This window comes from Argentina anserina, chromosome 6, assembly GCF_933775445.1.
Source record: "Argentina anserina chromosome 6, drPotAnse1.1, whole genome shotgun sequence".
NCBI lineage: Eukaryota > Viridiplantae > Streptophyta > Magnoliopsida > Rosales > Rosaceae > Argentina > Argentina anserina.
Genome location: NC_065877.1, coordinates 2115439 through 2142035, shown reverse-complemented (window position 1 = coordinate 2142035; position 26597 = coordinate 2115439). Strand labels below are relative to the sequence as shown.

Sequence of the window (26597 nt, the reverse complement as noted above, 5' to 3'; positions counted from 1 at the left end):
AATTGCCTATATAAGAAGACAAATCAAAGAGTAGAATACTCTCAAATACTAATAAAAAAAGGATGTTGGTAGTGAAATATCTTTAAAAAAAGAGTAGTAATTATAAGTAGTTGGAAAGACAAATTGTTAATAATAGAGCACATAATTAGAAATAGTAATTAATGAGAATTGATACAAATTCTCACAATGAAATTCTTTTATCCATGTCATTATTGTGATTTATGAATAAATTAAGAAATACTATGAAGTAAAAGCTAAAACGACTTATATTGAACTAAAAATCAAAATTTTAAACGACTTATATTAAAAAACGCAGGGAGTATATATATAGATATATACAGTTCCTATCCAGAGTGAAGTTTCACTCTGAAATTACAGAGTGAAGTTCCAATTTTGGCACAATTTTCAGTCAAATATTTTCACCATAAGCGATTCAATATTTAGGTATGTTATTCAAGATCATTTCTACAAAGTTTCATCCAATTTGACAATGGTTTGAGCCTTCAAAACTGGGATTTACACGAACGGTTCACGTTGAACAATTTTAATTCATTCATTGATTTAATCTAATTTCAATACATTAACGATATCCAAATTGGATGAAATTTTGTAGAGATAATCTTGAATAACATACCTAAATATTGAATCTCTTATGGTGAAAACATTTGACCGATAAGTGTGCCAAAATTGGAACTTCACTCTGTAATTTCAGAGTGAAGCTTCAAATATGGACTATAAATATATATATATATATATATATTAATATATATGTACAATAGTATCAAAATCTAATTACCCGACATGAGTACGTAATTGAATGGCGTAAAGTGGTATATAGCTACATACTGCATGTGGTTTTGTGTTGTGGCCTAGCCTGAACATCTATTACAAATTTGTGGAAGATTGATCACATAATTTTGGTTTAGAATAGTGCATTTGTTGATTATGACTCACAACGAGATATAGTATTGCCGTATAATTTCACGTATTATCGTCTCCTCCGGCCCCGTAACCAGACGCGGTCCTAGGGTAAGAAATAAAAAACAAACTGAAAGCGTAGCTGGCCAATAAAAATCTGAAAATAATTAGATGAGAAGCTCAACCGCAGCAGAGAAGAACGTGTTGGGACGGACTGACGGAGCACCAACACTGAGGGTTTTTCGTAAACCCATGAAAAACGTAGTCATGATCCTCATTTTCTCGTAAACCGATGAACCTAGTCATAATGGCCGTATCAATACATGTGTAGAGCTACTCACGTCGCTCAGCCGGAGAGCAAGGAGGTAAACTAACCTTAAACCCTGACACCCTGCAGGATCTATTTGTCAAGGTTGCATGGTTTTTATAAGGCTTTGATGCTTACGCGAAATGCATTTAGCTCTATCAGGTATACCGTACACTTTTTTTGAAAAAAAAAAATTCATTCATCGAACTTGCCTGAAAATTAGACAAGAACCACGCAAACACCGATACCTATGAAGTTGGCGGAGAAATAACCAATTCATATGTACATTCGTAGCTCATTACAAGACACTTCCGCTCGCATTTAAACAAGCCTAATAAACAACATCAGTTCTCATCTCTAAGACGCCAGAACACCTATACTATCACCTATCAAAACACGCAATTGTGGCAAAAACAACAATACAAATACACATAAGAAACATGACCCTAAGCATGTATCAGACTAGTGAGTTAAAAACATAAATTAAGTCTTAACTCCTCCCCTTTCGGGTTGGAGTTTGGACACAACCAACGCATCAGGCCGAACACCCCAAACTTCGATCCAGGCCCAAAGACCCAGATCCAAGCCCAAGGCATCTGAACGGATGCCCTAGTCTCTCTCTTTCCTTCCATCGCTGCCGCTATCTTGGTCTCCGGCAACCTTCCTATCTAGCAAGCCATCAGCACCAAAGAGGTGGTGCTACTAGTCCGCCGGTGGAACTTACACCGCCGATCCGTCGCAGCTCTCTAGGTTGTGGAAACCCAAAGAGGTGCGCCCCAAGCTATGTCGCTGGAAGATAGAGCGGTGCCGATCTTCTACAAAATCCGGCGGCAATAACAGCGCATGAAGACGCACGGGTGGATCTATTGCACCGCCACGCTATTGATGCTTCCAAAATCTGAAGTTTTCCAACACCACCGATCCCGTCGTCCAAATTTCTTCCCCCAACGAGAATCACCTAGCGGTAGTCGGACATGCGAGAACCGAGAGGCTGCCACCGCCGCACTGCACAAACCGATTTGGTTTACTCGAAGCTTAGCAACACATTAAGGACAATCTTACTTCAATCATGAAGTTTATGAGTTTTTACAGGTATACCATACGCTATATTGTCCCAAATCTATCTGGGACTCCCAAAAACATTTATTGCTTGAAGAATTGAAGTTTTCTTACACTGGATAAACTTGAAACATTACATGTAGGTTTATGACCTGATAATTAAGCCATTTTGTTGACCTTTGCTTTTTCAATAAGCTGTTTCTAGTCTGTTGCATTTTGGTCTGCTTGCAACTTTTTTCATTGTCAAATTTTCATTCAGTAGGATTACTTGTACATTCATGTTAAGTCTGTAGGTGTCCGCATAGACTTTATAGATAGAGGGAGGCTTTGTAATGAAGGGTTAGTCCAACATTGATTTCATATTATGTTTTGTATCTGCTCAAGTTCCCAACCTTTTATCTATCCATCATGCCTAATAGCTAGTTCAAACTCAAAGCAACATCCCTGTCCTTCTAGTACTTATTTTTTGATAAGCAACTTTATGAATATATTTAAGGGTGGGAGCTGAATCCATTATATATAGTACTTCCTTTGATAAGTGGCACCAAAGAAGAAGAAAGAATTTTAATGCTCAGGCAGGCTTTGTCCTTTGAGTTCTGTCTATGTTTCTAAATACTAATTGATGTTTCTACTAGCACTAGGCAGCAAACCTACATTACTAACACACACAAAAAAATTTTGCAGTCCATACTGATAGTCTGATGGTAATAATATATAATCAACAGATTTTGACTCAAATCATTTCATGTTGTTGGTTGTGTTATGACAAAACTACTATAGGAGGATGAGAATAGTACTGAGGTTTGCTAATAGGAAAAGATACTAGTCTTCTTTTTTGTCAGGCAACTTTGGAGCTCCCAAATTGCTACTGTAATATATAACAAATTTCTTAATTCGTTGTTTTCTAAGGTTCTGTTTATCTTCATCGGCAGTGGCCATCTCCTCACTCTTAAATGCTCATGTATACAATTTAGGCCATAACAATGATAGGGAAGGAAGGACATAAAAGGTACTGGAATGGCAGTCTAGCTTCAACAGGTTTGTGTGCTCATTTAATTTCTTATTTGGTGTTGTTATAAAAAATTTCACGAATTGCACCTTAAATGAAAGTAAATTTGGTCAGGTGATAAAGATTGTCCTTTATAGTGCTGTTCAGCGTGCTTTTGGTTTCCGAAGCTTACAAAATTAGAAAAACTTGTGCCAAATTCATGTATATCTACATTGTAATCAAACTGATATATCTACATTGTAAGAGACAAAATTAGTGGCATTTCAACTACTATTTTGAATCAAACTTGTAGAAACCATTATCAGATATGTATCAAATAATATTATCATGCTGTCAAACTCTAACGTAATTCAGATTAATAAACCAGAACACTGTTTCAAAATGAAACAGAACTCACGAATCGTTCAAACCCACAAGAAAAACAAATCATTCTCAAAACCCTAAATTAAAATTAAATAAAAAGAATGCAAAAAATAAGAAAACAAGAACATACCATTATGTCGTCGCTGCCACCACGGGTCTCTTATAACCAAACTAACTACCTTACTTTCAGTCGTTTCTCTTGCTTTCTACTCATCCAGTGGTGTGCGCACTGGATCACTGTGGGGGTTGCAGGGCTGCTGCTAGCGAAGCTAGGATGCAGCGCTGGTCGGAGAAGCTGAATGGGTGCCCAAAACAGATTTTTGGGTACTCATAGGGAGAGAAGGAAGCTTTCCCGGATTCCGGCAGAGCGAGGTTTGTGGCGGCTGGGAATTTCTAGGGTTTTATCTCTGTTTCCGGCAGAATGGTTGTCTAGGTTTTTTTTTCATTTATGCTCATAATGATATTTGAAATTGGGCTACTCATTCAGTCATTAGATTGATAATTTTGTTATAATCTTTTGTATGTAGTGGAAGTATTACAACAGTAATAATAATAATAAATAAATACATTTATGAAAATATGAATGAGCTGTTAAGTTATGATCAGATTTTCGAAGTCTACCTTATTTTTTTTCTTCAACAATGTACATATGAGTTTTTACATATTTACGAAAAAATGTCAATTTATTTACAAAAATTGACAAGATTATAACCAAATCATACAAACACAATCATCAAAAATGAATGTGGGTTATGGTTTCTTGTGAATGCTAAATTATCTACCAAAATGACGGGGCATACTACAAGGCTCTATGGGCTGTAGGCCGGGCAATTTTCTGAATTTTCCTTAATTAGTATGTCTTAATTATGGCTAATCATCATTTGTATACTTCATAGCCCAGTCACTAGCTAGTAATAGACAAGTTGATAAACTTAATTACCATTTGTAGCATCAATAATTGAAACTAATACGCTGTTAGCGTTCACTTGTTTTTTCTAATGGGATTTCAAGAAAAAAACAGGAGTTCTTTTTGGTTTTCCCAAAATACTCACTTTATTTAAATTTCAGATGATTTGAGGCTATCTAATTTTCAAGAAACGCTCCAGAACGTGTCCCATAAGTCCTGTAACAGACCTGAAATCTAGAACTTTGAGGTACTGCAACAACTGTATAAACAAGGTAGAATATCAGATTTAGAGCACAATTGGCTTAGACCAGACCCAGTATCCACGTTCGGAAGTTGGTGAACACGGGGAAATGCACTAAAGACTGCATTAATCTCATTTCCTCCTCGTTTGGGGAAAATTCTATTTTTTGAAAGGACCAAATCAAACTTTTGGATTCTCTTTTCCAAGGTGAATCGACCCCATGTATCAATGGAACTTTCATACATTTGATCATTTATATCGGCATAAACCCTAAGTAGTTTGATAGCTGGGCCTCTATGTTGCTTCATTATTGTATTCACGTTCGGACTCTATTCTTACTCGTTTGTATGAACGCAGTTGAAAAAGAATATCATGCTGAAAATCGAGAGTGGTAACAAATGTTCATATATGGCGTCATCGAGTAGATAGAACACTAGTAACTGCAGCTTCTTTTATGGGCATCAAATACACTATACTAACTAAGAGATCATCCGGCAATGCACTGATCATGTCCACCACAACCAAGTTTTGGGCATCCAGCTGGAATAAACCATTTAAAGAATCAAAATAACAAAATAAAGAAAAGCAATCGATAAGAGAATGCAACATTGACATATAGGCAATGGTGGACGCATGAATAAATATTTATTGAATTAGAAAATAGATTATTATTAATGAAAATATAAGCCTCCATAAGAAAAATATTCATCGAATTTACTTTTGTTATTCGTTGAGTACATTATGGAAATAAATAAAGAAAAGTATTGCATGTGTGTGTGTCTATATATATATATATATATATATATATCAATGACACTAAAGTAAGAGATGAACATAAAAATTGTAAAATGTTACTGATAGAAATAACGACAATCTGAAAGCAAAGGTAAGATGATAATGCAAATGTCAAATTTCACAAATCCCAACAATTTTTCTAGACATTGCTTTAACTAAAAATATTTTACCTTGCGATTAACATATCTCATTGAAAGAAAATGAGTGATCCTAGAAACCCCAACACATACCTGTATATATAACTGCCACATCAGATTTGCACACTGTTTGCATCCAAATTTGGTAAATTAGCTTATATATTCTTGACCGATAGATAAGGAAATTTTTGGTGTTTTTATTAGTGGTATCTCAATAGAATTTCATTTTTCTGGAAATAATATTAGATATTATGTGTTGAAGATTCAAGTAAAAGAGAAATGAAATTATAACGGTGATTAATTATAATTGCCGAGATATAGAAGGGGAATGAAGTTATAACAGTGATTAATTGCCAGGATATTTAAGAAGAAGGAAATAACGGCGATTAATTATTTATTTACTTAGACTTAATCGTAATAGAATCTAATAACAGCAATTAATTTGTTCAGGACTTACCAGACCTGCTTATTTTCATATTTCACTAACCCATCAACTGCATCTTCCGATTCAATTTAACTAGAAATATTTACAGATTCGCTACCTAATCAATTACACTATCTAGACTTCCTTTCAATTGAATTTAGTCTAATAACACCCTATCAAATATATATACATTTTTTTGGCTAAATTTGTTATATGGATCGTTATGATGTTTCTAAAAGCGTTATACGTAAATAAAAATTAAAAATATTTTCAATTTTTATGAAAATTGAAATCATCAATCACGTATTCACTTTTTAATTCTTTTAATTTCAATTTTAAAACATACTTTTGAAATTTATTATTAAAAACACAACCGTACAAACCCTTAAAGTGCGGGCAACTCTAAACTAAACTTCCGAATAAATATTTCATAGATAAAAACAGCAAGAAAAACAACCAAATTAAGGAGGAGCTAGCGTGTGTACGTCTAGATTTGGAGTACAAGAAAATTTGATCTTTTACGACACATCTAGCATGTGTCTGAGATGGATTTGGATATTCCGCTCTTGATTTCGCTAAATTAGGTTAAATTGTGTAGTTTATTAGGTAGCGAATCTGGAAATATTTTTAATTTTTTTGAATTGAATCGGAAGATGATTAGATAGTTGATTAGGTAGTTGATTAGGTAGTGAATCTGTTATAGTTAAATATTTAGCGAATCTGGTTAAATCTAATAACAATTGTGTAGTTGATTAGGTAGCGAATCTGGAAATATTTCTGGTTAAATTGAATCGGAAGATGCAGTTGATGGGTTAGTGAAATATGAAAATAATCAGGTCTGGTGAGTTATGAACAAATTAATTGATGTTATTAGATTCTATTACGATTAAATCTCAGTAATTAAATAATTAATCGCCGTTATTTTCATCTTCTTAAATATCTCGGCAATTAATCACTGTTATAACTTCATTCCCCTTCTATATCTCGGCAATTATAATTAATCACCGTTATAATTTCCTTTCTCTTTTACTTGAATCTTCAACATATAATATCTAATATTATTTCCATAAAAATGAAATTCTATTGAGATACCACTAATAAAAACACCAAAAATTTCCTTATCTATCGGCCAAGAATATATAAGCTGATTTACCAAAATTGGGTGCAAATAGTGTGCAAATCTGATATGGCAGCTATATATACAGGTATGTGTTGGGGTTTCTAGGATCACTCATTTTCTTTCAATGAGATATCTTAATCGCAAGGTAAAATATTTTTAGTTAAAACAATGTCTAGAAAAATTGTTGGGATTTGTGAATTTTGACATTTGCATTATCATCTTACCTTTGCTTTCAGATTGTCGTTATTTCTATCAGTAACATTTTACAATTTTTATGTTCATCTCTTACTTTAGTGTCATTGATATATATATATATATATATATATATAGACACACACACATGCAATACTTTTCTTTATTTATTTCCATGATGTACTCAACGAATAATAAAAGTAAATTCGATGAATATTTTTCTTATGCAGGCTTATAGTTTCATTAATAATAATCTATTTCCTAATTCAATAAATATTTATTCATGCGTCCACCATTGCCTATATGTCAAAGTTGCATTCTCTTATCGATTGCTTTTCTTTATTTTGTTATTTTGATTCTTTAAAGGGTTTATTCCAGCTGGATGCCCAAAACTTGGTGGTGGTGGACATGATCAGTGCATTGCCGGATGATCTCTTAGTTAGTATAGTGTCTTTGATGCCCCTAAAGGAAGCTGCAGCTACTAGTGTTCTATCTACTCGATGGCGCCATATCTGGACATTTGTTACCACTCTCGATTTTCAGCATGATATTCTTTTTCAACTGCGTTCATACAAACGAGTAAGAATAGAGTCCGAATGTGAATACAATAATGAAGCAACATAGAGGCCCAGCTATCAAACTACTTAGGGTTTATGCCGATATAAATGATCTAATGTATAAAAGTTCCATTGATACGTGGGTCGATTCACCTTGGAAAAGAGAATCCAGAAGTTTGATTTGGTCCTTTCAAAAAAAATAGAGTTTTTCCCAAACGAGGAGGAAATGAGATTAAGGCAGTCTTTAGTGCATTTCCCCGTGTTCACCAACTTCCGAACGTGGATACTGGGCCTGGTCTAAGCCAATTATGCTCTAAATCTGATATTCTATCTTGTTTATATAGTTGTTGCAGTACCTCAAAGTTCTAGATTTCAGGTCTGTTACAGGACTTATGGGACACGTTCTGGAGCGTTTCTTGAAAATTAGATAGCCTCAAATCCTCTGAAATTTAAATAAAGTGGGTATTGTAGGAAAACAAAAAAGAACCCCTGTTTTTTTTCTTGAAATCCCATTAGAAAAAACAAGTGAACGCTAGCAGCGTATTAGTTTCTATTATTGATGCTACAAATGGTAATTAAGTTTATCGAACTTGTCTATTACTAACTAGTGACTGGGCTATGAAGTATACAAATGATGATTAGCCATAATTAAGACAGACTAATTAAGGACAATTCAGAAAATTGCCTGGGCTACAGCCCATGGAGCCTTATAGTATGCCCAGTCACTTTGGTAGATAATTTAGCATTCACAAGAAACCATAACCCGCATTCATTTTTGATGATTGTGTTTGTATGATACGGTTATAATCTTGTCAATTTTTGTAAATAAATTGACATTTTTTCGTAAATATGTAAAGACTCATATGTACATTGTTGAAGAAAAAAAATAAGGTAGACTTCGAAAATCTGATCATAGCTTAACAGCTCATTCATATTTTCATAAATGTATTTATTTATTATTATTACTGTTGTAATACTTCCATTACATACAAAAGATTATAACAAAATTATCAATCGAATGACTGAATAAGTAGCCCAATTTCAAATATCATTATGAGCATAAATGAAAAAAAAACCCTAGACAACCATTCCGCCGGAAACAGAGATAAAACACTAGAAATTCCCAGCCGCCGCAAACCTCGCTCTGCCGGAATCCGGCGAAGCTTCCTTCTCTCCCTTTGAGTACCGAAAAATCTGTTTTGGGCACCCATTCAGCTTCTCTGACCAGCGCTGCATCCTAGCTTTGCTAGCAGTAGCCCTGCAACCCCCACAGTGATCCAGTGCGCACACCACTGGATGAGTAGAAACCAAGAGAAATGACTGAAAGTAAGCTAGTTAGTTTGGTGATAAGAGACCCGTGGTGGCAGCGACGACATAATGGTATGTTCCTGTTTTCTTATTTTTTGCATTCTTTTTTTAATTTAGGGTTTTGAGAATGATTTGTTTTTCTTGTGTGTTTGAAAGATTCGTGAGTTATGTTTCATTTTGGAACAATGTTCTGGTTCATTAATCTGAATTACGTTAGAGTTTGACAACATGATAATATTATTTGATACATATCTGATAATTGTTTCTACAAGTTTGATTCACAATAGTATTTGAAATGCCACTAATTTTGTTTCTTACAATGTAGATATATCAGTTGTGCATACATGAATTTGGCACAAGTTTTTCTAATTTTGTAAGGTTCAGAAACCAAAAGCACGCTGAACAGCACTATAAAGGACAATCTTTATCACCTGACCAAATTTACTTTCATTTAAGGTGCAATTCGTGAAAAGTTTTATAACAACACCAAATAAGAAATTAAATAAGCACACAAACCTGTTGAAGCTAGACTGCCTTTCCAGTACCCTTTATGTCCTTCCTTTCCTATCATTTTTATGGCCTAAATTGTATACAGGAGCATTTAAGAGTGAGGAGATGGCCACTGCCGATGAAGATAAACAGAACCTTAGAAAACTAGTATTACAGGGGTGCGTCTGCAGCACACCAGGTTTAAGGCTGCACCAGCTTTTCCTAAAAAAGATGACGTCATTTTCCGTATAGATGACGTCATTTTCCGTATAGATGACGTCATGTATCTGTTAAGTCAACCGTTTGAGAAGAGAAAAAAAATGAAACCGGTCGTACGCGTGAAACTGGTCATCGAGTTCCGACATCAGAGACGCACTAGGCCAATTGGATTCGAAGGACGACGACGCCTTCACTATAATTCTGCGCCGCCCGAACGCCCACGGAGGTCTTCTCGCCCTAACTCCTCAACTCGCAATGGGTCTTCTCATCATCCGAAACCCCGACTTCCGTCCGTGCCGGCTCCAAGTACTGGCTCTCTCTCATCTCCGACCCTGACTTCCATCGCCACCACACTCTCCGAAACCCCAAAATCTCTGGTCCCTTTCATTCGGTTTGTTGGTTTAATTGGAGGACGAAGCTTTCATTCCCAATTGGTTGTCCAGGTATGTTTTCAACAGTTGGTAATCTAGAAGGGTGTTCTCAATCTTAGCATGAGTTTTCATGAGCAGAATGCTAAATTGTTCATGCTTCTTTGAAATTGCAACCAACATGAGCAGATTCTAAGTGTGAATGGAGGGTTTCATTGGTTGGTTCGAAGTGTCCGAGATGGATCATCATCCACGGTCATCATATCTTTTCGTTTAGCAGAGGAGGATGTTGGTGAGATTCCAATGCCGCCGGGTTTTTATGTTGTTGAAGAAGATGAATATTATGTCAATGTCTTTGAGGGATGCCTGTGTTTGGGGAAAAAGGATGATCTAGCGTTTTGGGTCATGAAGGAGTATGGAGTGGCCAAATCCTGGATTAGAGTAAGAATGCCCATACCATTTTATGGAGGGTTACATTGTGGATTTGTGAAGAAAAAATATCATCTGCTGCTCTTACAAGAAAATATGCGACTGCAGTTAGCTATGTACAATTTTGGTAGGAAAAAAATTCGCAACCTATCAATTTGTGGAGTTAGCGAGCCTTGTTCTGCTGGGATTTACTTGGAGAGCCTTGTGTCACCTAATAACTATTGCATCCCTCAGTGATTAAGCATTGCAGCTGCAATGCAGGTGGAATATGTAAATAATTAAATCCACTGAAGTTCTTCTAGAGATAAGTAATTATATTTGTTTATTGAGCTTTTACAACCAATTCTTTTTGTATTGCAGGAGCAAGTACATTTCCACCAGAGGACATCTTAAGCTGTAGTGGTGTGCTTGGGGAATGGTTTTTCTCATGTTTTGGTCCAACATCAGGTGCATCTGAACCTCAGTTGTCATCTTTTGGTTTAAAGCTAGTTTCGGTTTCAAGAAGAATTTCTGTAATTTAGTTCCATAGTGCCTCCTACTTCAAGTGTTCAAGTACTAGTTTAGCTTAGTATCGAACCTTTTATGTATTTGGCAAGTGCTGGGGTTGCTGTCACATTTAGTATTTCTAATACTTACTTTGAAAATTTCTGTCAGTGCTTAAATCCCCTGGTTTTAGAGTTGCTTTGTTAGTTTCTAATTTGTTTGATATGCTAGCAGCTAAATATCCTTTCACAGAACTATATAGCAATGCTTTTCTTTTAACAGCTCTTCCACTGCCTAAGTTGATTTGTTTAGATTGGGTCGTAGTTTAGCTTGGGTATCATCCTTAAACTGCAAGCTAATGAAGCATGTGGATCATAGTGGAATTGTGATCCAATCGAGACGTGCCCTGTTTGAATAGGGTGATTAGGAGTAAGGATTTAGATATGGACGTTTCGTTTTCAAATCAGCCTATTTGTGCAAAAATTTTAATCACCCTTTGGATTATATCAAACGAATTGGCTTGATTTGATGAAATAGCTAGGTGACCATAGTTATTTCAAATATAACTATCCTCTCTGTCCGAAACAGAGAACCCTGGTCTCTTTTCGGCTTTCGCATCTACTTTCAATGCAGTGCACAGCTTGGGCAGACTTTTGTGTGTCGATTTACGAAGGAGGTCTCTCGATCTTCTTTTAATATGATAGGCAGGAGGATTTATATCTTTTAAATTTTGGTGAATTTTGTTTATTCATTGTTTCTGATGTAAGATGGGAGCACTCCATTTTACTGCATTTCTTTCATCTATGGCTGCACCTTTAAATCCAATTGTTGGTCTGGATTTAAGTCAAACATTGGTGTATTAGCAGTTTAGCACTGAAAATATAGCCTTTCAACTTTTAGTTACTTAGGTAGGAGAAGACATGGTAAAAGAAGAGATTTTAGCTGTTAACATTGTTGGATTGGAGATGGCCTGAAAAACCTTTGTGCATTGGCCGAGTCAGTTCCATGAACTGAAAATTGTTTGGAAATTTTTCTTTAGTACTGATGTAGTTTTAAGGACATTTTTATGTCAGCAGATGTTTGAGAAATTATGCAGACTTTTCAGCTTGTATTGATTTTTGTGATGGCAATTAACAGGTATGAGGAGCATGGGGCTTCTTATGTACACATAAAGTGTCCTTAATATGTTTGTCGGGAATGAACTGCAGATAAAAAAGGTTCGTCTTGTTTATATACATTATATAACATATTATCAACGTAATTTTACTCTCCTTTCAGCCCTCAGTTGCGTCCTATCAAAACGGACATTTTTTTTTAAATGTGAAAGCTTTGAGCCAGTGTCCACTTATAGATGGAGAGTGCTATGAGTTTTATAAATGACAGTTAGCTTATTGACTAGGATTGTTGGTGGTGCTGATTGTTCGACTAGTTTTTAAAAGCTGAAAAACCTCACTGTTTTCATGCGATTTCTCTAGTTTAGAATTGCTGGATTATTTTCCATGTTAAATATATCTGAAACTCTCCAGTTCTCGTCAGTTTGAATGTTCGCAGTTCTTTAAAATCATAATTTGTAATGACTGGTAGGGCTTATATCAACTAATCTTCTTTTAAAAAGACTAATCACACATCTGTTTGCATTAGTGAGGGCGACCATGTATTGTTTGGTTTGTAACCTCAATGGTAGTATAGTACCCGTCAGGTGGAAATTTTCAACAAAATAATTTCTTCATTGTGTGGTTTTCTGGCAAACTGTGAATATTGTGAGGCAGACGAATGATATGAAATCAAACCAAGGCAAGTAGACATAGTGAGGAAGTGAAACCAAACTGGGGCAAACTATTATGATGTAAAAATAACCAAAAAAGAAAATTAGGATGTTGAACTTTTTGCTAGTAAATTTCATTCGGCTTATCTGAACAACTATTGGATTGTGAGTTCATGTTATGATCTCTGAATTCATAAGGGTGCAGGAGGATGTTATTAGTCTTGTAGTGAATCGGTCAACAAGTTAGTCAGAGAAACAGAACAAGCACAGCAAACCAAGAGAAACAACCACAAAGAAAAGAACACAGATTTAAGGTGGTTCAGCAAATAGCTTTGCCTACATCTTCCAGACAGAAACACACTTCCACTATATTAATAATGGGTACACAAGAAAGACTAAGAAAACAAAGACTAAGATGGTACTGGCAAACTATAATCACATTCTGCTTTATGCCTTATCTTCTTGATTTTTGGCATTTTTTGGTTAAGAGGTTGTTTTGTGTGCCTGTGTCTTTGTGTGTCTGTGTGCAGTGTGCACCCTATAACGAAACTTAGGGGTTAATATGAGGTTGAATCTTAGAAAGTAGGTGAACTTAGCATTGGCTGTGTGCCCAAGAATCAAACTTTCTGTTGAAGTGGCCACCTTTTTAGGTTCAGAGTTTTTCTTTTGAGCTACTAGAATTAACTTCTCTAATAAAATAACACTGGGGAGTTGTTTTGGACTGGCATAATGAGTTACCTTTATTAACTGACATCAATCATAGCCTTTTTTCATGGGTAGATCATATGTGATTCACACTATTCTTTGATATATGATTATTTTATTATTGAGAATGTTTCTTGGATATATAATAAGCATTATATAACATTTTTACTATGTTGGCAGATCTGGTTGCTTGACAATGTTCGCATGATTTGTGAATGTCTTTCAATGTTCCATTTCAGTTTGCTTCTTTCACAATCATCAATCCAGAATCTAACCATATTCAAGACAATGACCATGATGGTGGGATTTATGTCATAAGGCATATGCAGTACTATAACAATAGATGGTACGAAGGGGTAAGTTCTTTTGGCCATACTGTATGATGCAATTTTAGGGCTCATGCCAATAGCCTAATAAAATTTCCGCATGCATGTGCAGTTCAATTTTGTGGATCAACGCAAACAACTAGCATTGGAAATAGTCAAAAATCCTTAAAACGAAGTACATGCTGCCGTCAACATTACCATTACAACACATTACTTGGAATCGAATGATCAAGGTTTGATGAACTGTGGGAATTGCTTGCAGCAAAGAAGTCTAAATACGATGGGCCACGCAAATATCGGAATCATCGAAGAAGGCGTTAAACTAGCTTTCTAGAACAATACAGCTCGAATGTCGAACTTATTTTGTTACATAATAAATTAATTTTTAATTTTAGAGTAATGCAAATGGACAAATGTGCATTAATCGATTTGGGCTTTGAAATTATTTTTCAAATGGTTTTGCTCTAGAGAGGTCTTATGATATACTGAATGTAGAATTTTTAAGTATTTGGTGATACTTAGTGATCTAAAGAGTAAGATATAAGATAACAAGAAAGGAAAAGACAATTTACTTGGTCCACAAACCATAGCCATAACAAACATAACGTGGGTTAATCCTAATGTGTTTCATGTTATCAAGTCATTCACTACAAAACAGCCATGACATTAACCCAAAAAACAATTGCATCCAAAAACAGTGCAGATAACCACATAAGGACTATTTATTTGATCATCCATTGCGAATACATGCATATTTATAGAAGTTTCATACATCAACTCTTCCAACACAACATTCACCACAAGTAGGCAGATCCGCTTATTAACTCAATTGCCAATCGGAGACGGATACTCTGTATGTCATACTTAGACCAGTTGCCGAGGTCGAAAGATGCAGTTAAGCAGTCAACGAATTTGATGGTGTACACCCCACAGTCACTGAAAAAATTATCAAGAATTTAATATGTTAAATACTTTGAACATTTATGGAAATATTGTAAGCATGAAAAATAAGATCAACATCAACTTACTCTGTCGTTTGTTGAGGAACATTCTTAGTCAGGCTGATGGGCCAAGGGGATAATGACCCATTAAAGTTTGTTATACTTCTAGAAATACCAAACTTATTGAGTAGATGAGGGAACATAACTGCTAATGGTTTAAGTTCAATCATCAACTCATCCCATGTGTGCAAATTAACTCTTGGATCATACACCGTCATGTAACAATCCGCCAAATTAGCTACAACAAGGAGCCAGTGATTTGTCGACACAATAATTGGCATATAAATGAGATCAACTTCATCCCAAGATGTGCTAAATGAAGGTCTAGTTCCTCTCATATACTTATCAAGCCGTGTATCTGGGCACCAATTGCTCATGTCAGCCAAATTCTTGGTCTTCTCATAGTCAACAATCAGAAACGCCTGTATGAAAACACCATGTCCAATTCCACTTCATAAGCAAAATACGAGATATCTAACAGAAAAGAAAAAAAATGCAAATGTTCAAACCTATCAAGATTGTATATAGTTTCCTGCTTCAAAAAAACAATTTCACTACTATTTTTGTTGACTAACAGAACCTAGGGGAATAAGATCATCATATCCCTCAAATAGGGACCCAATCATCTAGCTTTTGTTCTTGGTATGTTTGGTTTATACACTATTGGAAACATTTGTTTTTTGTTTGTTGCAGCTCTAGGTTATATTGACTTCATTAAGCACATTAAATCTTTTAATCTCATAATTAATCAATCGACCGTAACTATCAGATATAATAAGAACTATAAATGATGCAAGAAAGATTACCGAGAATGAATAATCAGTTGTGGTCCAGTTGGTTCCAAACACAGCAGGATGATCTACGCGCCTCTTACGTAACAAAGTCAATCCAACATCGATATGCTAAGATAACAAAAAGAAAGATCATGACTAATAAGATGTGGATGACGTCTTACATTAACAATATTAAGGTGATAGCGAGTTCAGGATACTCACCGAGAATGATAGCCATGCTCCAACTTTAATAATATCAAGAATAAACTGTGGTTCAACAATATTGCCTTCTACACAGATTTTTAAGCTGTGCATCCACAACAATATAAAAATATATAGTCAATGGTTTGAATTAACATATCAATTTTTTAAATAAGGGAGTAATATTAAAATTCAATTTAACGAAAACTTAACATTACCACGGTGTTGCATTCCATTTTTCAATCAATTCTTTAAGCTCGTCACGCGATTTCTTGGGGAGAGGCTTAAGGGGGTTATAAGTCTGTATTCTTCTCTTTTTGTTTGGAACACCAACTCTAAAAGGGGTAACCAGATGAGGTCCCGGTCTCCTAACTCTACAGCTCTTTCTTTGGTATTTTCCCGTATATTCAGTTCTCACTTTCTCATTGAATATCTTTTCACTATCATCTTCAATAAATAGACTCTCCCCACTATCCCCGTTTGTGACAATATCTGATACTTCCACCAGCTCTACATTGAAAAGAACATTCTCTATATTTAAAGCTTTGGGATCGACAAGAGATTCTTTCAATCGTGATGTGATTTATTGTTTAGAGCATATAACTGCTCGCATTTATCAACTAACCCAAGCATTTCAATCAGTTTGTTAGTTTCGATATTCTCCTCAAGTGATTTGCACATTGAAGCTACCATGTTCATATCATCACCATTCCCAAAGTCAGGTGTGTCCTCTGCATCAATATGACATATGTTCTCTTCCAGAGCCACATCGATATCAAGGGCATCCTCCTCAGTTGCCTGGGGTATATCAAGTGTATCCATTTAAAGTCGTCACAACATAAAGAGTTTTTCAATAGACTTGCAAATACCACAACAAATATATAAATTAGTGCACATCAGAAACACAATAAATCTGTCAAGATTTAAAATTTATAATATATATTTAACACAGGCTGTTGACATTGTACAAACCGTACAGACAATGAGCGAGGTAAATTTAATATAATGTAATTATTATCAGTTAAGTTCCTTAAGAATAATCTTATGTTTATCGGTTTGGTTAGTATCTTTTTATATTCTGTTTAAGGGTGTCTCGCTTGCCACAAACCGATTTCCTATAAATTCCCAAGTTTTTGAAATGCATGTAAATGTACTAGTTTTTTTAACCTGAGGGGGAGAGAGAGAGCACCTTTAGCGGATAATCTACCGGAGAGGATGCATGGCCATGGTCTGAATTGTCCTTGTCCGCATTATTCCAGATTTCATCCTTGTTCCAAGGATTATCGCCTTCATGAGTATCATCATCACCAGTAGAGGATTTCCTGACATGTGAATTACCACCTTTGGAATTGCCCTTTCTGGTTAGTGACGAGCGAGATTTGCGGTCTTTGCCTCTCTTTTTTTCAGATTCCTACGGTTTCTTGAGCGAATCTTTTCATTGTGAACACTGGATCCTGAGTTTCGACTACCTTTCTTTAAGATTTTAATCTGTTTCTTCATGACACGTAGCTCCTTTAACATGTATTCCATCTTGGATCTCAGCTGAAGCACAGCACATGAAACAAAATGAATCATAAGATTGTTACTGCATTAAACACTAGTTTCCACAAACAGCAAAAAAAACTCACTTCTCCTTCAACAATTGTCGGCTTGATACATTTGGCTTCATTCGTTTTGCTCCCCAGGACAACAGTTGTAATTCACCAAAAGTCCACCATGATTGTTGTTTCTCTATTTCTGTGGCCATCAGTGAAACAACTCTAGTCGCTACAGTAAATATGTTGCATATAAGTATCGTTCTGAACATAAACAACTTGGACACATTTATAATAGCGCAATGTCAGTCTCTCCAGACTTTAAATTTGGGAACCCAAAACATTATAATGAAATATAAACAGGTGAGTAAATTAAGTAGGATTGAAGATAACTATCATCATTGTAATTCTAATAACTTACGGGATCTTTTTCAAATATTTTTGCAAGTTTGTCCATCGTTGGTTTCCCCCTGGGTGTCGTCCAGGTAATGATCCTTGGATAAGAATTAGTAGTATTGATCTTGCAACACAGCTTGTATTGCATCAAGTCAGGAATGACTTCATAAGCCCAAACCTGAAAAGCAACAATAAATGCAATTAAATTTTGAAATAAGAATTGAAGATACCAGACATCATTTACTATTGCTGTTAATTAATTATAAGTAAACCAATGACGAAAATATTCACAAAACTAAGTTTGCAAATAGATTTTAAGAGGAGATAAGAACACTCAGGAAGACAAAATAGAGTTTAGTGTCCAAAGACAGAGACTATAGAGTATAGAGTGAGTATATAATTGTCAGCATCTCACATACATAAGTTGCACACAGACAAAATTAAGCAAAGAAATACCTGGAATGCTGGAGGAAACCCCTTAAGAGAATATCTGACTCCACTAACTAAATCTTCACGTAGGCATTCAAAAGTGTGATTCCATGAGAAAGACCCCCACGGGTAGTTGTTAAACTCAGGAAGGTTCTCCACTAACATAAGAAACTGCATTTCTATTGGCTTATATTTCTCTCGCCCATTCAAGACACCCTCCGCAAATAAAACCAGTGCCAACTTCAAACTGTCATCTGCCACTTCGCATTCAGAAAATGAGTCTTCCAATGACGTAAAGGGAATCGACTTAAGGTTTCGAAAGTACTTTTCCTTCAGCGGTATGGCACTGGGTTCAACCTCGACTCTTTGTGGAAACTCACCACATTTAAGGCCAGTGACTAGAGAAAAATCATGCTCGCAGAATGAAGTGATGCTATCTCCAATGAAAAACTTCAGTCCATCTTTCATGTCACTTTTAATCTGCCTTAGCCGTAATGCATGAATTAGCTGACAACTGAACACCATTTCCGTGATTGACAACAAATGCCCGAAACAGGAAGATCTAAATGTTTCTAATTGCACTCCATTAAGTTTCTCAAGTATATTCCGTATAATTCGAGAATGGTGAGACAAAGATGAAGGATTGGTTGAAAACCAATCTTCTTCAGGAATCTTATACTCGGCAGTCAAACTTTCTTGCATAATGCTTGACCAACAACGCCTTCCTCTATTTCCAAAAGTGTGCAGAATAAGGACCAACCCTTCACCAGCCCATTAATTGGTCTGACATTATTTTACTGCAATATTGAAATATAAATGTTACATGTGATTGATCTTATGCACTTTAAAGAAAACCACAAGTTTAAACGAAACTCAAATCTTTTAAGCTACAGAGCTGATACTTATCCTAGTTTGTTCAAGTATCTTAACTCAAGGACCTCAATAATTCAAGTACCAGAAGAACAGCCTAGATGCTTGTTTTATGATCAAAGTTCAACTACGCCCAAAAAAATAATTTAATAGTCAAAGTTGTGAAATTTAAACTAAACATTACAGATAATCAGTACCTTAGAACAACCGGCTGAAATCTGAGTCGACTATTTATGTGGTTTGAATGGAAAGAGAAATACAGGTGATCCGTCTGGTCATTAAACCCAGCCAAATACTCCAAAACTCTTACCCTTGCCCTTCTCTTTCAACCAAGATTATCAAAAAGAAATCCATAAAAATAGAAACGACGAATACATTGAATACAACCAAACATTAACAAAACAAATCGATACTGAAATCGTCCAAATTACCAGAGGAACACTTTGAGCTGCATCAGATGAAATTTCTCAATCTCGCAGCAAATAGCATTACGACGACTTTAGTTCACTCATCGGCCTCTACCTGAATCGCACTATCTCCTTCCGAACAACAACCAAAGCTAATAATCACATCTGACGTGAGACATCAAGATCGTAAGTAAGGGTTTTTAAAAGATACCTAGGGCTAAAACGATGCGCCGCACCAAAAGAAGAGAAATGGGGGCAGAACCGTGAATTGCTTCACATGCTATGATATGCTTTGTCAGTTTGGGCTTCGAAAATCAATATTTCTTGTTATGGGCTTGATTTTTAGGAAAAACTGTAACAAAATGTCCGACTTTATATAGGTAAACCGTGAACATGAGAAACATACCGTTCCTTCTGAACTCACGGAGTAAGGTATAAAATTATCTGCTCATAATAGATTTCCATAGCGTAGGTTGTGTAAGGTTTATCTTTATAGTTTGTATGTTCCAGTTCTCATCGAAAAAAATACAGCTCTCCAGGTTTTGTTTGGATGCTATAGAACAGGTGTTTGGAGCATAACCGAAGTATTTCGTAACCTGGACTGCTCATCTCATTCGAGTGTATGTCGCAGCATATCGAACACCTATCCCAATATACATATTTCACATTATGGTGCTGGGGTTTATTTGTAAGATTTGCACTGTGGGTTAAGTCTTTCGACAAATACTTAAATCTTGCAACATTGGTTACATAATGATTGTTTTAGATAATGGTGGGGTACAAAAATAGTGGGTGTCCATGAGCTACATGTTAGCTGTAGCCACTTGATTTGTTTCGGAGGACCATTAGCGCTACAAAGAGCTATTATACATGTGCCCATAGCCAATGCAACTTTGTACATAACATTCGTCACAAAATAAGTCATGTGTCATGGCCAGGGATATAGTCACCAAACTGGTGCCCTGTGAGGAATGCCTTTCCTTCTTTTTGTAGTTGGACGGGGTAATGGAGGCGTGTCCAGATGCATGTCTTGCTGCTCCCCTACTGTCACTTGCCTTTTTGATAATGATGTTAACATTCCTTCACTTCTTCCGTTTTCAATTTTCTCTTCATTCACCTCCATTGTAAAGATGGAATCCCCATTCCTTTTCATTCCCGCAAGCTTTTTCACCCCGACAGCAAAAAAAAATGAAAAATCGCAAAGTGAGGCAAAATAAATCCCATTGCAAAATGGTGTGGTCTCACCTTTTAATTGTGAAGCAAATTAAGTAAATTGAGGGTGCAGAAATTCTAACCTTACAACCTAAAGAGCAGAATCGAAATGGGTCCACAACGCTTCTGCTACAGATTTCACAAATATGGGAGGATCTTTTGGCTTTTAGAGAGGCTCTTATTTTTAGTTCAGGCCTCTTCAAGAACAGAACTTTGGCATGTTTTATCAAACACACTTCCACCCCACTAATGTCCACAAGATTCTGAATCTCCAAAACCTCACCACATCATGGTTAAAAGACCTCCTTATCTGTAATTTACATAAACGCAAAACCAAAAGTCGATGAGAAAATCTTGCATGATGCAAGAGAAAATTAGACAAATGGTTTTGAAAATGGATAAAATTGAATGGATCAGACCTCGATCACTCGGTGGTCTTTGTGTCCGGAGGACTGGCAGTAACTGCAAAATGCTTCTCCACTGCACTCCAAGCAGAACATGTTGCATCCTTTCCTAGCTGCCTTGCCATGAGTTTGGCAGATGGTGAAGAACGACAAGGTCAACAAATGTTCTAGCCATGGCGGTACCTCCTGCATAGGAATTGTGGTGATAGTGTGATACAGGAAAATTAGTAATCTAGCAATTGAGAGAAAGAGAGGGAATATAATCATATCATTGCAATCAACTAGCTAGTCCAGCGTCTGATAAAATGACTACATAGCTCAACAAGTGCAACAAAAAGAAGCAACTGTAAGTTATAACCAATCTCCTACCAGCAAAGTGGTTCGCGAAGGAACATGATCAAGACCATCTGGTTTAGCAGCAAATCCATTGTCACCAGTAAAAGGAAGAATGTGCCCTTTTGCTCCGTACACCGGGTATGGGGTTTTTATTTGTTTTGGATTGGCTGCCCAGATTACATTCAGAGACTCCATGACCTCTTCGGTAATTCTGGCAACAACGTCAGACTCATGGAATGTGGACTCAATTTTTTTAACCTTAGTTTGCATAATGGACACTCTAGAATCCAACAGCTCTGCTTTGCAACTACAACTGCCGATATCCAATTTGATGAGTTCAGGGATTCCCTAAAATTGTCCAATATATTCCAGATATCCGTATATGGATGCGAGGAATGCTTTGCAACAAGCCAAATATCAGAACCTTTCCTACTAACACGCTGATTGATCCTCTGCGGCCCCATGACAACAAAAGTGTGGTTCTGCTGTATATTCTTGAGACAGAAGATCATAAATCATATGTGCATAAATGAAGATGATGTTATTTTAAGAAATCGATAAACTGATTTACCTTAACAAAAAGGATGTTAGATCATTTGGATGGAGAATCTGAGATGGGCAATGATTAGAATCAGATTGCGAAAGGGAACTGAATCAACCATTTGGACCTCCGATCAGTTTGTGGGAAGAGCATGAACTTACAAACTTAGAAAACGCGGTGACGGCGAAGGTGAGTGGGAGGTCGAGTTTTCGGCTTGTCTGGTTTCTCCATTCGTAGTGTTTCGTAATGTTGCGTAACATTTTATAATGGTTCGTAAGGTTACGCAAAAATAATTGTGTTTTGTTAACTAAGACAAACTTTGGACTATCACAATATATATTTTTTTTTAAATCGTAATTTTTCGTCGAACTTTGTGATGTTCGTAGTGTATCGTAACATTTCGTAATATTTTGTGATCTTTTGTAGTGTTTCGTACAGGTTCGTACCATTGTGTAGTGTTTCGCAAGGTTCCACAAAAATTATTATATTTTGTTAACTAAGATGAACTTTGGACTTTTATACAATTTCTCACATAGATTAGGTTTTTGTGGATAATATCACATTATCTTGTAGAAATTTGTAATATTTTATAAATGTTTTTGATATTTCTTAGTGTATAGTAAATTTTCGTAGCACTTTGTAAAATTTTGAAAAATTATGTAGCGTTCGTAAGGTTACACAAAAATAATTGAATTTTGTTATTTAGACTAACTTTATACTTTTATATTATTTCTCATTGATATTAGTTTGTGTGGGTGCTATCACATATTTCGTACAAATTCGTAATATTTCGTCGAATTTTGTGATGTTATTAGTGTATCGTAACATTTCGTAGCATTGTGTACGGTTTCGTGCTATTTCGTAATATTTTGTAAGGTTGCGAAAAAATGGTTGTATTTTCTTAAAACTAATGGATGTTTTAGCTATCACGTAGACTAAGTTGACGATAATGATTTAATCATAATGACGATAATGAAAATTAAGGAGGGAGTCCAACAACAATCACTGATGTTCTAGTGTACGTATTAGAGTGATAGACTTGTAAGTTGCCTCACACACACACACACTCAATTTAATACAGATGAGACTAAGATTCTATAACGAGAATTCTGTTGTCTCGAGAATGTTAATTGTGGATGAGAATTTCAGATAAAGGACGAACAGTACCAGCTTATATTATTTATTATGGTATAAATTTCACCTTAAACTTTTTATCTTGCAGTAAAGTTACTAAGACAACATACTTGTCAAGAAATTTAATTGCACTTATATACCATGGAGGGGTGCCAAAGTACTCGATCGAGTTACTTATTAAAGTTTTAAAACAGACTAATGATGTATTTAGAACTACACGTGCAACATTAAGAGGCAAAAAAAACTTCTCTAATTTATTTTTTATTTGCTTGGGGTTAGAATGTCAGATTGACTTCCAATATTATTCTGTTTCTTTTAATTGGTTAAGTATCTATTATCAGCACATATAGTTCTTTGATTGGTTCCATTATTGTTTGTATGTCCAATTGCCTTTCGATATGGTGAGATTGATAACAATAGTATTGTTGCAAAAATGATCTCCTCTGGTATTCCTCTTGAAGAACCATATGTGCAGCATTGTCTCTCAATCCTAATGAGAGAAGAAAAGACAAATCTTAATTATATGGTACTATTGTATTATTATGTTCAAATTTGTAGTGTTTCGTAATATTATGTAGCATTTCGTCGAATTTCGTAATATTTTAGTGTTTCGTAACATTTCGTAGCATTTTGTAGGGGTTTGTAAGGCTACTAAAAAATTGAGGTATTTTGTAAAGTAAGACTAATTTTATACTTTTATACATTTTCTCACTTATAATAGGTTCTTTAATGGTACTGTCGTATTATTTTGTAAAATTTCGTTTTTTTATTTTTTATTTTTAGAATTGTTTCGAAACTCAGTCTACAATGACCGAGTCTCTAGCCCATTGTGATTATTATCATCTAAATGAAACCTTGAGGGGGACATAAGACTTACACCTTGGTTTACACCTTGGTGATTACAATCATCCTTATACAGAACATCAAAAATAAAATACAGCATAGTATTTCATAACGTTACCCCCTCCCCAATAGTATATCTATATAAGATATGATAGTGCATCTCATACTACTATATAAGATGATTTTTCTTACGACACTTATCTATCGTCTGATCTAAATTCAAACGACTTTTATCTGTCGTCTAATGTATAGTCAGACGACTCTTATGTGTCGTGTGATGTGTAATCAAACGACATGTATACATTTATACACTTTATCACGTATATTAGATTCAATATGGGTACTATTATATTATTTTGTAGAAATTTGTAATATTTTGTAGTGTTTCGTAACATTTTGTAGAATTTTAAAATATTTCGTAGTATTTCGTAACATTTCGTAGTATTTTGTAGTGTTTCGTAAGGTTACGTAAAAATTGTTGTATTTTGTAAACTAAGACTAACTTTACACTTTTATCCACTTTCTCACTTAGATTAGGTTCTTTATGGGTATTATGATATTATTTTGTGGAAATTCGTAATATTCGTAGTGTTTTGTAAAATTTCATAGCATTTTGTAGTATTTCGTAAAGTTATTAACAAATTGAGGTCTTTTGTAAAGTAAAACTAACTTTAAACTTTTATACACTTTCTCACTTAGATTAGATTAGTTATGGGTATTGTCGTATTATTTTATAGAATTTCATAATACTTCGTAGTGTTTCGTAACATTAAATCTGTCTATCTATTAGAAAATTGCATTGACCGGTGCAATCCTAAATAGGGCTTCGAGATCAGAACGCACAAGGTGATTCTCCATAATTACGTGGTATGGGAGATGTAAATGAGGTTCAGCTTTTGTGTCCCAAAGATGGGTCTAACCAAGGAGCGTATAGTGGTATTTTCAGTTCTAATGATGATCGAATGGCCAAATGATGTCCAAATTGAATGAAATTTTACATGATTTTTAAATATATGTACAGAAAATATCCTACAGTCCGATTGATATTAAGAAGTTGTCTTCATATAGCTAGTTCATAATGTGACACCTTGATATACAACATAATATAAATATTATGACACATTAGTGGAAAATTTAGTGATGGACAACCTAAGTTCATGGTATTATCAATCGAACAGTTAGATGTGATCAGTACATATTTTTAGGCACCCTATAAAAATTTGGTTAAATTTGGACTGTTTTTGACAATCCAATCTTCTAATCAACCTAAATAAATGTGTTTATCTATTACAAAAATGCATTAACCGGTGCAGTCCTAAATAGGGCTCCGAGATCAAACCACACAAGGTGATTCTCTATAATTACGTGATTTACTAGATGTAAACGAGGTTCAGCCTTCGCGTCCTGGAGATGGGTCCACTCATAGGGCGTATAAGTGGTATTTTCAGTTCTTACGTTGATCGGATGGTCAAATGAAGTCCAAATTGAACAATTTTTTTACAGGATGTCTAAATATATGTACGCAAAACATTATACGATCCGATTGATGTTCAGAAGTTGCTTTCATATAGCTGGTTCATAATGTGAGACATTGATATATAACGTTATAAATGTTATACACTTTATAAGAGTAAGACTAATTTTGGACTTTTATACACTTTCTCACTTAGATTAGGTTCTTTATGCGTATCATCATATTTTTTTGTAGAAGTTCGTAATATTTATTACTGTTTCATAACATTTCATAGAATTTCGTAATATTCGTAGTGTTTCGTAAAATTTCATAACATCTTGTAGTGTTTCGTAAAGTTACTAACAAATTGAGGAATTTTGTAAAGTAAGACTAACTTTGGACTTTTATACACTTTCTCACATAAATTAGGTTCTTTATGGGTATCATCATATTATTTTATGGCAACTCGTAGTCTTTCTTACTTATTCGTAACATTTCGTAATATTCGTAGTGTTTCGTAACATTTCATAACATTTCGTAGTATTTTGTGATATTTCGTAGTGTTTCGTAATGTTTCATAGCATTTGTAGTGTTTTATAAGGTTACGTAAAAATGGTTATATTTTATAAACTAAGACTAACTTTAGAATTTTATATAATTTATCACTTAGATTAGTTTTTATGGGAACTATCACATATTCACATTATTCAGTAGAAATTCAAAATATTTCGTAAATGTTTTTGATATTTCGTAGTGTATCGTAGTGTTTCGTAATACTTTGTAACGTTTTGTAATGTTTCGTAAGATTACGCAACAATGGTTGTATTTTGTTAACTAAAACTAACTTTGGACTTTTATATAATTTCTCACTTAGAATAGTTTTTATGGGTCCTATCACAATATTTTGTAAACATTCGTAATATTTCGTCGAACTTTGTGAT

General features: G+C 35.1%; 3 protein-coding genes across 3 annotated transcripts; 1 reads left to right on the top strand and 2 right to left on the bottom strand.

Moving 5' to 3' along the window:
- Window positions 1-10146: 10146 nt before the first annotated feature.
- On the top strand, window positions 10147-11596 carry LOC126800664 (F-box/kelch-repeat protein At3g06240-like). Its single transcript, XM_050528061.1, has 3 exons — window positions 10147-10488; window positions 10603-11103; window positions 11203-11596. The coding sequence occupies exons 1-2, from the start codon at window positions 10147-10149 to the stop codon at window positions 11077-11079; spliced, it is 819 nt and encodes a 272-aa protein (XP_050384018.1). The 3' UTR covers window positions 11080-11103; window positions 11203-11596.
- Window positions 11597-14915: 3319 nt separating this feature from the next.
- On the bottom strand, window positions 14916-17843 carry LOC126800657 (uncharacterized). Its single transcript, XM_050528053.1, has 9 exons — window positions 17754-17843; window positions 17566-17638; window positions 17286-17383; window positions 16804-16894; window positions 16315-16606; window positions 16118-16202; window positions 15929-16024; window positions 15150-15544; window positions 14916-15057 (listed from the first exon to the last, which is right to left on the bottom strand). The coding sequence occupies exons 1-9, from the start codon at window positions 17841-17843 to the stop codon at window positions 14916-14918; spliced, it is 1362 nt and encodes a 453-aa protein (XP_050384010.1).
- On the bottom strand, window positions 16533-19896 carry LOC126798342 (uncharacterized). Its single transcript, XM_050525280.1, has 7 exons — window positions 19758-19896; window positions 19524-19648; window positions 18484-19253; window positions 18053-18205; window positions 17725-17863; window positions 17286-17638; window positions 16533-16894 (listed from the first exon to the last, which is right to left on the bottom strand). Exons 3-5 carry the CDS (start codon window positions 19156-19158, stop codon window positions 17843-17845), a joined length of 849 nt encoding a protein of 282 aa, XP_050381237.1. The 5' UTR covers window positions 19159-19253; window positions 19524-19648; window positions 19758-19896; the 3' UTR covers window positions 16533-16894; window positions 17286-17638; window positions 17725-17842.
- Between the last annotated feature and the right edge of the window lie 6701 nt (window positions 19897-26597).